Source organism: Cygnus olor, chromosome 16, assembly GCF_009769625.2.
Source record: "Cygnus olor isolate bCygOlo1 chromosome 16, bCygOlo1.pri.v2, whole genome shotgun sequence".
In the NCBI taxonomy this organism is placed as follows: Eukaryota; Metazoa; Chordata; class Aves; order Anseriformes; family Anatidae; genus Cygnus; species Cygnus olor.
Window position 1 is genome coordinate 13991744 of NC_049184.1, and position 11754 is coordinate 14003497.

Below are 11754 nucleotides of genomic sequence, written 5' to 3' on the forward strand. Positions count from 1 at the left end.
GATAATTGAGATCCCCAAAAGGCCGTTCTCTCTGGGTACTGCTATGGGGTCTGGCAGGTGCCGTACCCCTTTTATAATTGTCTCAAGCCCCACAAGCCCCGGGTTAGGCTCTGATGCACTGAGCTCTGCAAAAAAAAAATCCCATTTGCCCAGACATAATTTTTTTTTTTTTTTCAAAGAGGCCCCGCATGGTGTGAGAACGAATAATCCGCAGTGCCATTAATTGGTATGGATCTGGGCTGCCTGCCTGGGTTTGCCTTGGCGCTGGGGGTGTTCCTTTCTAGCGGAGCTCCTGCGATTTGGGAGGCAGGGGCTGGGGCAGTGCCACCAGCAGCCACCAGGGCTGCCCACCCAGGCAAAGCCCCCCCTGGAGCCCTGCTGGTCACAGGAGCAGCAGAGGGGGCCCTGCTTTCCTCCTGCTTCCCCTGCAGAGCACTAGGGATATCTGGAGAGAACTGCGGGGCCTCGTGCTGTGCTCGTGTGATGGCCATTGGAAAAGGTGCTCAGAGCGTGCAGGGGCAGCGGTTGTCCTCCAAAGGGCAGCTTTATGGACAGGGTGAATGCCCTCAGGTTTCCTTCCTCCTGTGGTGGGGGTTTCAGCTCCTTCCACATCAGTTTTTGGGGCTTTGCACCCAGGTGTTTCAGCATTTACAGGTTACTGTGTGCTGGAGGTGGCCGGGCTCAGAGCACCGAGGCACTGGCCATCCTCTCACCTACACCGTACGCATCCCCTGGCAGTCCTGAGTACCCCCACAACAGCACACATAAATAATAAAATTCCCATTTATCAAACCCCCTGCTGCAATGGGATGGGGTTCTGCACAGCATCTCCCAGTGGTTTCTGGAGCACGTTTACACGGGGCTGGCTTTGGGGTCACCCTTTCTGAACCCCCGTGACAGCACATATCACACCCCATGGCACACGCTGTGGCCGGCTCCATATCTTTGTGTAGGAGCACTCCAGGCACCAAACAGGAGAAAAATTCATGAAACCTTTCATGCAAGCAGGTTTCTCAGCTCATGCTCATACTGCAGACCCAGAGAGGGGCAAAAAAAGACAAAAATACGGGGCAGAAAGACAAGGGAAGGAGGAGGGGGGAAGAGTATTTTGAGGTCCTGCAGTCAGCATATGCTGCTGATAGCTTTAAATTGGAGCCAGCAGTTTAAAAATAAGCCTTGGACGTGATAACAAGATGCCCAAGCCCTCTCACCACCCGGCCAGCTGGGGACGGTGTCTGGTGACACCCCTGCAGGGACAGCAGCGTGCTGTGCACAACCCCCTTCTGCACCAAGCAGCTGAGTTATGGGATCAAGACAGGGAAATCCCCCCCGTAGCACCCACCTCCTTCCCCCCCAGCCAGTCTTTGTGTGCATTCGTGCCCAAAATTCAGCTCTGCCACGGAGAGCCTCGGAGGGCCCTGGGTGCCAAGGTTTGGAGCTATTTAAATCATGGCCAGGAAGCACGGGGTTGTGGGGTGAACTCCTCCCTCTTGGGGCTAAACCCATCCGCCTGAATAACTTCCCATCCTTTATGAAGAATAACTTACAGAAATAACCGTCATGGGAATAACTTCCCATCCAGAGGAACAGAGGACATTGCTAAGCCTGAGCGTCGAGCCGGGAAGGAAGCAGAGCAATGTGCCCAGGGTGTGAAAATTCAGCCAGGTTGAGACGGATGGTGGTCCTAGAGGGAAAAACCATCCAAAAATCAGCCCAGAAGGGTCTGTCCCCTACCAGCCCTGCCAGCCCCCATGTCCCACCTCACCTAGCTCAGCAGCACCCACAGGTTACAGGTCCACGTCCCCCCGGGTAAATGCAGCAGCCCCTCATCTGAACTCGGATATCTCCCGAAGATTTCCACTCCTTCAGTGCTCTTCACCTTCCCCACTGTCATTTTAGCATCGCTACTCTGCTTCTTCCTGCTCTCTGAGGCGCTGCTGACAGAAAAGAGAATAAAACAGCCCGATCTGCTCCGCTGGCAGCCCGGGAAGCAGACGGGCTGGACACATCCATTCTCTGAAATCTTTTTAAACTCAGGGGAAGGAGAAGAGCAGCACCTCAGAGGCATCTCTTCGGGGATGCCCTGACACTTCTGATGCCCAGGTGCAGCATCTGATCCCGTAAATCTCCCCAGGTGCTGAGAAGGGGCTGGACCCTGGTGTAGCACCCCACTTCGTGCAGATTTAGGTCAAGCCCTGGAGCAATGAGGAGCCTCTGCCCTGCGGTTTTTTACGCTGCTTGCAGGGTGTCAGGGAGCTCCTGGCCCTCATGGGTTTTTACAGCAAGAGTCCGGGGCCACACCGAGCCGCAGCAGATTGATGTATTTGTTTTGGCAGCCGGGCACATCTCCGAGTTAGGAAAAGCCTGTGTTAATCCAGGGGACAGCTTTTCTTATTAAACCACAGCCGCCGAGCGAAAACAGCCCTGGCCGCCCGTATCTGCTGAGCACCTGAGGTGAAGGGCTGCTAACGGGGGTGGCTGGCTAACTGCGTAGGCTTTGGGTGCATCCAGAAGGAGAATTAAGGATCAGAAAACTTAATGAGCAAATTCATTGCTGAGCCACCCCCCTCGAAGCCCAATGAAGTATATTTAGCAAAGATTTTTTTTTTCCCCATATGTTTTGTTTTCACTGAATGGCAGTGAATTTTTCCCTCAGTCCCACAAGGGAGACGCTGCTCTGAGAGTTTTCTGTAGAGGCGTGGGTCCCGCTCAGCACCACTGCTGGTTTCTGCAAGAGGATTTTCCCATTTGCCCAGGTTTTGCTGACCAAACACCAGACTGGAGCAATTTCTTTCTCACATCTCCCCCTCATCCGCTTCCAACACGGGTGGGCACAGGGAGGTGAGGGACAGGGTCCTGGGGGACATCGCGGGTGGTTTTTATCCCTAGGTGGCAGCAGCTGCCCAAATCCTGCACTTGGAGCAAGGCAGGCAGGAAAAATGCAGGGCAGGATGAGAGAGGTGGGCACAGCCGTGCCCTTGCCTGTAGCCAGAGTGGAAATGGGGCAAAAATCCTCGGTGGGCAGGATCAGGCCCTGGAGCCCTACAGATGGCTCTGGTCGCTGCCTCCTGCTGGGTGGGATGGTGGGGACGGGGCTGCTGGGCCTGTCACCACCGGGTGAATTCCCAAATCCACCGGGGTGTCCCAGCCCCCAGGTCTGGCAGGGACATCAAGCCTCGCTGCCCGCTGGTTGGGGTGCCCCAAGGTCCCCATCTGCGAGCGTGGATGGATCCCAGCAGCTCCTTCGGCTCCGAAAGCTTTTGGATGCCTCCGAAAGCCTTCGCTGCCTTCCAGATGTTTCTGCCGAGCGCACAGGGTGACATGAAAGGCTGCTCCCCAATGGCACACGCAACCTGCAGACAACAAAAGACAGTTGCCAGTTATAACATGGAGCTGGAGCCCCAAGAACCAGATTAAAAAAAAGAAAAAAAAATGGGTGGGAGCAAACAAAACATGCTCCAAAGCAAACTGCAAGGAGAGTCGCAGTCAGAGACTTCGGTTTTGGCTTCGATTTTAGTGGAAAATCAAAGAAAAAAAATCTGTCCAAACCTTGTCAGCTGCTTGCTTTTAAAATGATTGATTCTTGATCAATACAAATGAAATTTACCCTCCTCTCAGCGCACCCAGCACGGGCTTGGTTCTGGGAAACCCGACTGGATCCTCGTCCCCTGCTCCATCACTCCCAGCCCCGACTGCTCCAGGTGCCTGTCGTGACCCTGCTGCTCTTTTATGAGCAAATCCTCTAAAAAGCAGCCCCGACCGTGGGTGGAAGCGGTGTCGGTACACAAAGGGAATAGGAAGTGTTTGTGCATCTCTGCTCTATCATTAATTAAAGCAATTAGCCATCCTGTCCTCGCCATGGAGAATATAGTCCATTACAGAATATATTCTGTATATTTTTATATTTTTATATTATGTATATTTTAGACAGATTTTTATTGCTCTGTACATTGTTAGAGGGGCATAGGATACAGAGACGCATCTCTCAGGAAGGATTTGAGGAGGAACCTGAGAAATGCCAGGCTTCACTAAAATAAAAGTGACTTCTTGGCTCTGAAGCACCCAAATTTTTCATTTCCTAGGCCGGATAAATCTCCCAAGCCCGTTCCCCAGGGCTCTCTGTGCTTTGCAGCCAGTGGGGCCGGAGCAAAACACCCAGCAGGGCCAGCCCGGGGGTCCCAGGGACCCCTGAAACCAAACCTCTGCCAGAGCATGAGGCAGAAAAACAAATCCTAATGCTGGGCACGAAACCATGCGAAACCAATGCGAAATGCTCGCATTTGTGTATTCAAAGTCCATCGCGGCCTTTGGCAAACTCATTGCCCAGAAAGCACCAAGTCAGCACAACGGAGCAACCTGCCTGATGCTGGCTGCTTGTCCCCGTGCTTAACAAATAAATCCGGATTTACCACCAAAATGACGGGCTGGTTGGGGTGAAACCCTACCGCGGGCAGAGTTTGCGCAGGAACCACTCGGGGCTGGGCAACGGGCTTCTTCTGTCTTCAAACCCCCAAAAAATGATGAAAAAAAATATGATTAAATGACTAAAAGATGACCCTGAGCTGCCCCTGCAGATGTCGTGCGGGATTTTTGCAACCTTTCGGTGCTGCTTTGGCTTTGCCGTGTTCCCGACCACGTTCCCATCCCGCAGATCTGCTGTAACATTCTGCTTTCCCCGGGTATTTTATGCATTTAGTCATTTTCAGTGCGTTTTGGGATTTTTTTCTGCATTTTTTTGATTTTTTTCCTGCATTTTTCGAAATTTTTCTTCATTTTTTGATTTTTTTTTCTGCATTTTTTGACTACCCAAAGGTCTCACGGCCTGCGATTTTTTAAACCTTTATGTTTTTAAACCTCCTCCCCCCCAAAACCCGGCGACCGGTGGAACACCGTCAGGAAACCACCGGGCCCCAACGCGGCCGCTACCCGGAGCCCCCAGCCCGGCCCGGCCAGGGAGCGGGGCCAGACCAAGGGGGCGTGGCGTTCCACCCGCCAGCCCCGCCCCTTCGATGCCAGTGGGCGTGCCCTCTCTCTTTCCCCGCAGCCTCGTTGGCGGCGAGGCGCGGGGGGCGTGGCCCGAGGGGATATAAGGGCGGGCCCGGGGGGCGGGGCCGGCAGCGCCGCGGCTGAGGCCGTGCGGAGCGGACGCGGCCGCTGCGCTCCTCGGGCGGCGCAGCCGCCGCCGAGCGACCCCGCAGGGTCCTAGCGCCTGCCCGCCCAGGTGCGCCGCGGCCGCGGGGGTGCTCGGCGTTGCAGGCGATCCGGGAGGGGGCGGTGGGCATTGGGTGGTGCTAATAGGGGGGCGAGGGGGGGGGGTTCGGGGGGATTCGGGGGTCTGCAGGTGCGTGGGAGGCACCTGGCCTCAAGGGTGGCTCGTTGGAGCACGGGGGGGGTCGGTGGGGAAATGGGGCAGCCCGTGGGGATTTGGGGAATTTGGCGGGGGGGGTGCTCGGGAGGGGCTGGTTTGGGGCCGGGGCTGAGCACCCCGAGTGCGGCAGCTGCGGGTCCCCTCGGGGTGACACGCGTGGGTCAGCCCTGCCAGCCCCGTGCCTCAGTTTCCCCCCAGGGACCACCCCTGCGTGCCAGGGGGGCCCAGCCCGTGCCCCCCCGCAAAGCACGCCTGGGCTTTCAGCTCTGAGGTTTGTAACTCCCAAACGTGGACACCAGGAAAGAAACTTTGTGCAGAGAGGCAGAACATCCAGCAGGGGCCGGGGGGGCCGCACAGGGGCTGCGCACGCAGATGTTTGTGGGGATTTTGGCTTCGCACACACCTGCAGGTTCGGGCACAAGTGGGGCTGTGCGCAGTAGCCCCCATAACCCGTGTAGGGTCACCGTGCTGTCAGATCCCCAGAGCAGTCACCAAATTGCCCAATTTAACCCCCTGCAGCTTTTTGGGTGCTGTCCCAGGTCCGTCCCAGGCAGGGTGGGGGCTGCAGCAGGTCCCCCCGCAGTGACGGCCGCCCCTTTTCCTGCAGGTTTCAGGTCCGTGCAGCACCCAAGACCAAGCACCATGGCATCGATCCCATCCAGCGGCTCGCTCATGGCCACGCACAACTACCGCAGAAGTAAGAGCATGGGGGGGGTGCCGGGGTCTTGGTAGGAGCCCCCCGAGAGCTCCTTGGCAAGAAAGGAGGTGCTCAGTAGCTCGTTCTAGCTGGAGACCCCTTTCCTTGCTGCTAACCTTGTGGGCAAGGGGCTGGCTTCGAATGCCTCGTGCACCATTGCTGTGAAAATGAGCTCCAAAACCAGCCTGGACAATGGCAGCTCCTGGTGCCTCTCCTTGGGGGGGGGGCAACTTTCTGGTTTGAGGGACTGCCTAAACCAGAGGGGATTAAAATATTTCCCTGGAGCTGAAACTAGTAACAGGTTTATAGCAATCGGGCTAAAACTGCATGGATTATGGGCAGAAATCTGCACCCTCTTGGCCCTGAGACATCCATAAAGGCTTCCAAGTGTTGCATACAATGCAAAGCCATTCAGAAACGTCCTTGGGGGTGGAAGTGGTTTCCTACACGGGTTTTACATGCTTTTCTGCTACCTGATGTTGGCCAGCGTGTAATCTCTGCAGTATTTCCTTCCTACTGGTTTTTACTGGCTTGGCACTAAAACTGGGCGAGCCCTGAAGTGAGACAGAGCCAGCGGCGAGCCCGAGCTGTGGCACCAGGGCTCTGTGTCTCGTGGTGCCAAGGGCCAGTGCTGACTGCTGGCTCTGGGTTTTTTTCTGCAGGGCGCCTGAGCTCCACGTCCAGCAACAGCTCCTGCAGCAGCTCAGACTACGGGGAGGTCATCCCGCACCACCCGGGTACGTGCATGGTCGCGGCTGGTTCCGTGGGCCGTGGTGAGCTGCATCCCCTAAAGGTCTCAGCAAAAACATCCCACGCTTGGAAATCTGTTTGGGATGTTTGGGGGAAGCGTGGAGCTGTGCAAATCTCCTGGGAGGCAAAACCCAGACTCTGGGATGAGAGCGGGGCGGTGGCAGTGCTGCCCGGGGTGCCCTGACCTGTGCCATCCCCCCAGGGCTGCCCAAATCTGACCCCGGCCAGTGGTGGGCCAGCTTCTTCTTCGGGAAGACGAATCCCCCGGCCATGACAACCGTGTCAGAGTCCTCGGAGAGGTGAGCGCATTCCTCCAGCGTGGCACTGGGATGAGATGACCGGGGACAGAGCCACCCGGGGCAGCTAGGGACATCCCTGTCACGTCCTGACCCTTTGGGTGACATCCCTTGGGTCTCCCTGCCCAGCACAGCCGCTCCTGGGCTGTGGAAATAAACACAGGGTGACAACAAAAAGCCCTGGCATCAGCCTGCCCCTTTTTAAATATTTTTTTTTTTTGCTTTGTCCCACAGCTTGGGAGCGCCGCAGGTGCCGGCAGGGCAGCTGGCATGTGCGCTGGTGCCAGCAGCAGGAGCAGGACGGAGGCGGCACACCAGCGAGCCCAGCCTCGGACCCTCGTCCTGAGCGTGCCGGCAGGCACAGCCCCTCGAGGAGTCGGGCTGCTCAGAGATGAAAGCACTACGGGGGAACAAAATAAAGCAGCAGACCCCCAGCAGCTTCTACACCAGCTTTTTTTACTATATTTCTTAACGCAACTACACCTTTCTGCGCAGACTTGGTGACACAATTCTGTACTTTGTACTTGTTCAATGGTAACTAATAAACTCGAGCAGCCTTTTAAAAAAACCCTGAGGGTTGTTTTTCGCCGGGGATGGGAGTCCTGCCAGGCTGGGGCTGAGCCGGGGATGGCGATGGGGCTGGAGGAGACAGCGCAGCCTCCAACCACAGCATTTCCAGTAGGGTAACGCGGGGAGGGATTTTTGCAGGGGGTGAGCAGCTCTGAGCCAGCTGTGGCCGTGCCAGCGTGACTCACTGCATGTGCCCCCTGCGCGTGAGCAGGATCCGGCTCCGTGCAGTCTCCCCCCAGCCTTTCTTTCCTCTCTGCTGCCCTGCACTGGTGCCTGCTGTGCGTGGGCTGGGAGCAAACAGAGGTCCCTGGGTGTGAGAGGGACGAGGTGCCAGCTCCTGCTGGAGTCCAAGCAAACCTCAGGGCAGGTTTCCAGATGTGGAGCTCCCTGCCCTGCTCCCAGCACGAGGTCTGTGCGAGGCCACGGTGACTTTGTGCCCCAGCATCCCGGGGGGGGGCAAAGGGCAAAGCTGTGTGCTCCATCCGCCGCTGTCAGAGCGGTTTTCCAGCATGGGGAGAGGCGGCTGCCCTGCTCTGTGTCGGTGCTGCAGGGGCTCCCTGAGGCACTGCCAGCCCGCAGCAAACGTGTGGGACACACAGGGACACGTGGCTGCCCACCATGGGATGCACAACAGCCTCTAAACATCACAAAGCACAGGATAATAGAGGGGGTGGAGGGTAAAGGGGGGGGGGGGGTCCTTTTTGAGCAAAGCAAGTCGAGGGGTGCTGCCTGGCTGCTGGGGTGGCAAGGGGGGCAAGCACCACCCTGGGGGGCAAGCCCAGCGTCTGCTGCTGCTCACCCCGGGATGGGGAGCAGCAGGTTGTATCTGCTATTAATTCCCTGGAGAAGCCCCACAGTTTGGAAAAATAAGGTGTTTTTTTTTTTTCTTTCTGTTTTTTTTTTTTTTTTTTTAAATGGCCTGCAGATTGAAGCGTGGACACAGACTGATCAAGTCAATATTGCCGTGTTTGCTTGTTTGTCTCGTGACGCCGAGGTCCAGACCGAGTGGGCCCCCCCCCCAGGGGAGGCCGTGGCAAAGCAAGGGCACCAATCCTGACATCCCTGGGCTCTGGCTGGCCCCTCTGCCTGGCTTCACCCAGCTCTAGGCAATGCCACCGGCTGGGTCAAGGCTCTCCCATCCTGATTTAGGGTGCTGCAAGGCATTCCCTTGACCCTCACTGTGTGGCCGCCTCATCTCCATGTTGAGTTTTCCCACAGAGGGGACCAAATCTCCGGTTTGGCCCACATTTGCTGCATTTTACTACCAAGTGCTTTAGGGCAGGGCTTCTCGCTTCGCTTGGCAGCGGCCCCAGCACAGCGAGGCCACGAGCCCCGTCCCGGCGTAACCCTACAGGGAAACTTCGCCTGAGCAAACTGGAGCCCAGCCAGCACGTCTGAGCCCTCCCCAAATCACCCAGGGGCCCCTCTCGAGGCTGAGCTCTCTCCCGCTGCGAGGCCGCTCGGGTTGGGAGCAGCGACTGCAGCACCAGCCTCACGCTGCATGTGGGGCCAGGTATCAGGGAGCCCGAAGTTTTTGCAATTTCCTCTTTAGAAAAGGAATTTCAGCTTGGGTTGAATGAGGCAGCATCGCTTGCAGGGTGCCAGGAGGAAGGGATGGGGGCCACTGGGAGCAGGCATAGGCATCCTGCATGTATGTGCATGCAGAGCCCCCCTGTGCTATGCTCCCCATAGTTTGGAGGGGTATTTAAAGACAACCAAAGTCAATCCCATGCCTGTTAGTGTTTAATAGTAATTATTATTGTTAATAGTGCCCTCAATATTATGCATTAATTTTTGGTCAGCCTTGCAATGGTCAGGCAGTTGGACTAGGTGATTTTTGAAAGTCCCTTCCAACTGAACTGTTCTGCTCTACTCTATTTTCTCACCGCTCGTAATAATAATAATAAAGCCAAACCTCTTAGAAGAGCTTAGAGCAGCCCCGTGTCTGCACACAGCTTTTTGGTTTTGCACCTAGAGATGCTGAGAGTGGCCCAAGGAGAGGCCGAGTGTTTTTGCCAGGACCAGGCAGGGTCGTGCCAGAGGGCACAGGTACCAGCACCAGCAAGATCATGAACGGGGAATGCCAGTTCGGGCCCCCCCCCCCCCCTCCTCTGATGCTTTGTGCATCAACACAGGACAGCAGGAGAGTCACTGGGTGCCACAAGCACCCCACCAGGGACAGACATCCCCTCTTCAGCTCTGCCTCGTGCTGCTTTACAGGACGCAGCGTTTTGGCTGTTGATTAACTCGCATATTTGGGCAAAAATAGCTCGTGCTTTCTACTCGCCCTTGGTCCTTGCAGCCACCCTCGTGCCACCCCTCTGTTGTTAGAGCTCTTGCAGCAGCCCAGCATGAGAAATACTTGCTTTCATTTCCTGCTTTTACTGCTTTGGGATGTGTTTTTTTTTTTTTTTTTTTTTCCTCTCCAGAAGCTTGCATTCCCCTCACCCTCCACAAAAAGCCAATGTGGGACGTTAAAAATAGGAACAAGTGACACAGCTGAAATGCATTGCATTAGCCTGGCACTGTTTTCAAATGCCACTCGGCCAGCTCCAATCCACCAACAGGGCACGTGCCTTGCTGAAACCAGAGCAGGCGGATGCCTGTGACAGCACCGCTTGCATTGCCCACCCCAGGGAGCTTCGGAAAGGTCTGGGCACCGGCAGCTCCGGCCAGATTTTGGGAACAGCCTGGTGCCCCACCACATCTCCAGTCCTGGTGGGAAGCTGAGCACCCTGCCCAGGCTGAGACCCTGGGAGAAGGTGAGAAAATCAGGGCTCCCCCTCCAACCACATCTTCCTTTCCAAAACAAGCACGGACTCAGAGAGATGCCAGCACCCAGCAGCAATGCTGGAGGACAAACGCAAGCAGCAGCTCGCCTGTTAGTGCGGCTGCAGAGGAGGAAGGAGAAGCTGCTGTGGGCACCACCAAGCTTGGCCGTGTCCCCTCTCCACACCGGCCGCTGTTGCATTGCTGCGGGCTGAGTGCATGCAGGAGAGATCCCGCAGCCCCACGCACACCCGCTGCCTCCCATTTATTTCATTCTTAGCACCACCTCGTGGCAGCGAGACCTGCATGTTTGCTTCTCCTGCTGCAAGGGCCCTACCGTGCACATCCCAGCCCCTTCCCGGCATGCAGCGAACCCCTACCTGCCAGCCACAGCTTCGCTCTTTGGTTTCTCATCAGACTGGGACAGCGCAGAGGTGGTCGATAAGGCTGCAAAACGCTTTGCAAGATGAATGTTGCCTCTTGAAACCGTTCCCAAACACCGTGGCAAATCCAACCGGATTGATCCAGGTGGGATCAGTCAAGCCCAGAGCTGCAGCTTTCCCAGGACACAGACTGGGCTCAGGAGCAGAGCAGCTCCCAGGGACTTGGGAACTTTCTGGGGCTCCAAAGGAAACGTGTCCAGACCCCAGCACAGCACACCTAGACCACATTCCCACCTCCCCTTCCCAGGCCCCTCATCCACAGGGCTTCACTCAACTCACACCAGCTTCTTTTCTGCTATTTCGCACAGCACAGCTGCTCCTCAGACAAGGAGAGCACTGCCTGAACTTTATTATCTTTATATACTCCAACCCCACCAGCAGTTCAGTCCCACCGACCACCAGCCCTCCTGCAATCAGGCAAAACGGGCTCAGCAGGGGGAAATCTCAACCCACACAGCCCCAGCTGTGCAGGGCTGCCTTTCATCCACTGCCTGCCCCCCGGCCCCGGGGGATGCTGCGTGCAGCAGGCACCCTGGCAGCGCTCCCGGGGCTGCCTTTCAAGGAGTCCTTTCACTGCTGCCAGGGACAGCCCGGCCCCAGGGAGCACGCACGGGGTGGGCAAAAGGAGAAACCCTGCCCCCAGCTCTGGTGGGGAGGAGGTTTCGGATGCTCCTGGGATGCTGCACCCCGGCAGTGAGCGGGGGCTCGGTGATGGAGGTGATGGGAGATTTGCACCGTGGGTGTGACGGAAAGACAAGCGTCCCCATGGCCAGCCTTTCTAGGGGGGTGTCTGTGCACCCCCAGAGCACAGCATCAACGGCGACTCTAAATCCCAGTCTAGACGCAGCTCTTTTCCAGTGT

General features: G+C 56.8%; 1 protein-coding gene across 2 annotated transcripts; it reads left to right on the forward strand.

The window, feature by feature from the left end:
* Positions 1-5106: 5106 nt before the first annotated feature.
* PPDPF (pancreatic progenitor cell differentiation and proliferation factor) lies at positions 5107-7679 on the forward strand. Of its 2 annotated transcripts, XM_040576051.1 has the most exons (5): positions 5107-5221; positions 5976-6065; positions 6728-6802; positions 7018-7114; positions 7346-7679. In XM_040576051.1, exons 2-5 carry the CDS (start codon positions 6011-6013, stop codon positions 7455-7457), a joined length of 339 nt encoding a protein of 112 aa, XP_040431985.1. In that variant the 5' UTR covers positions 5107-5221; positions 5976-6010; the 3' UTR covers positions 7458-7679. The 2 variants fall into 2 exon arrangements, with proteins under 2 accessions (XP_040431985.1, XP_040431986.1); XM_040576052.1 differs by lacking the exon at positions 7018-7114.
* The last annotated feature ends 4075 nt before the right edge of the window (positions 7680-11754 follow it).

What these genes read in the sequence shown, in the direction of transcription:
- PPDPF (XM_040576051.1), top strand. Translation starts at nt 6,011, where the DNA reads ATGGCATCGATCCCATCCAGCGGCTCGCTCATGGCCACGCACAACTAC. An exon ending in GGTCATCCCGCACCACCCGG is followed by an intron (nt 6,803 to 7,017) that starts GTACGTGCATGG and finishes CCATCCCCCCAG; the next exon opens with GGCTGCCCAAATCTGACCCC. An exon ending in GTGTCAGAGTCCTCGGAGAG is followed by an intron (nt 7,115 to 7,345) that starts GTGAGCGCATTC and finishes TTTGTCCCACAG; the next exon opens with CTTGGGAGCGCCGCAGGTGC.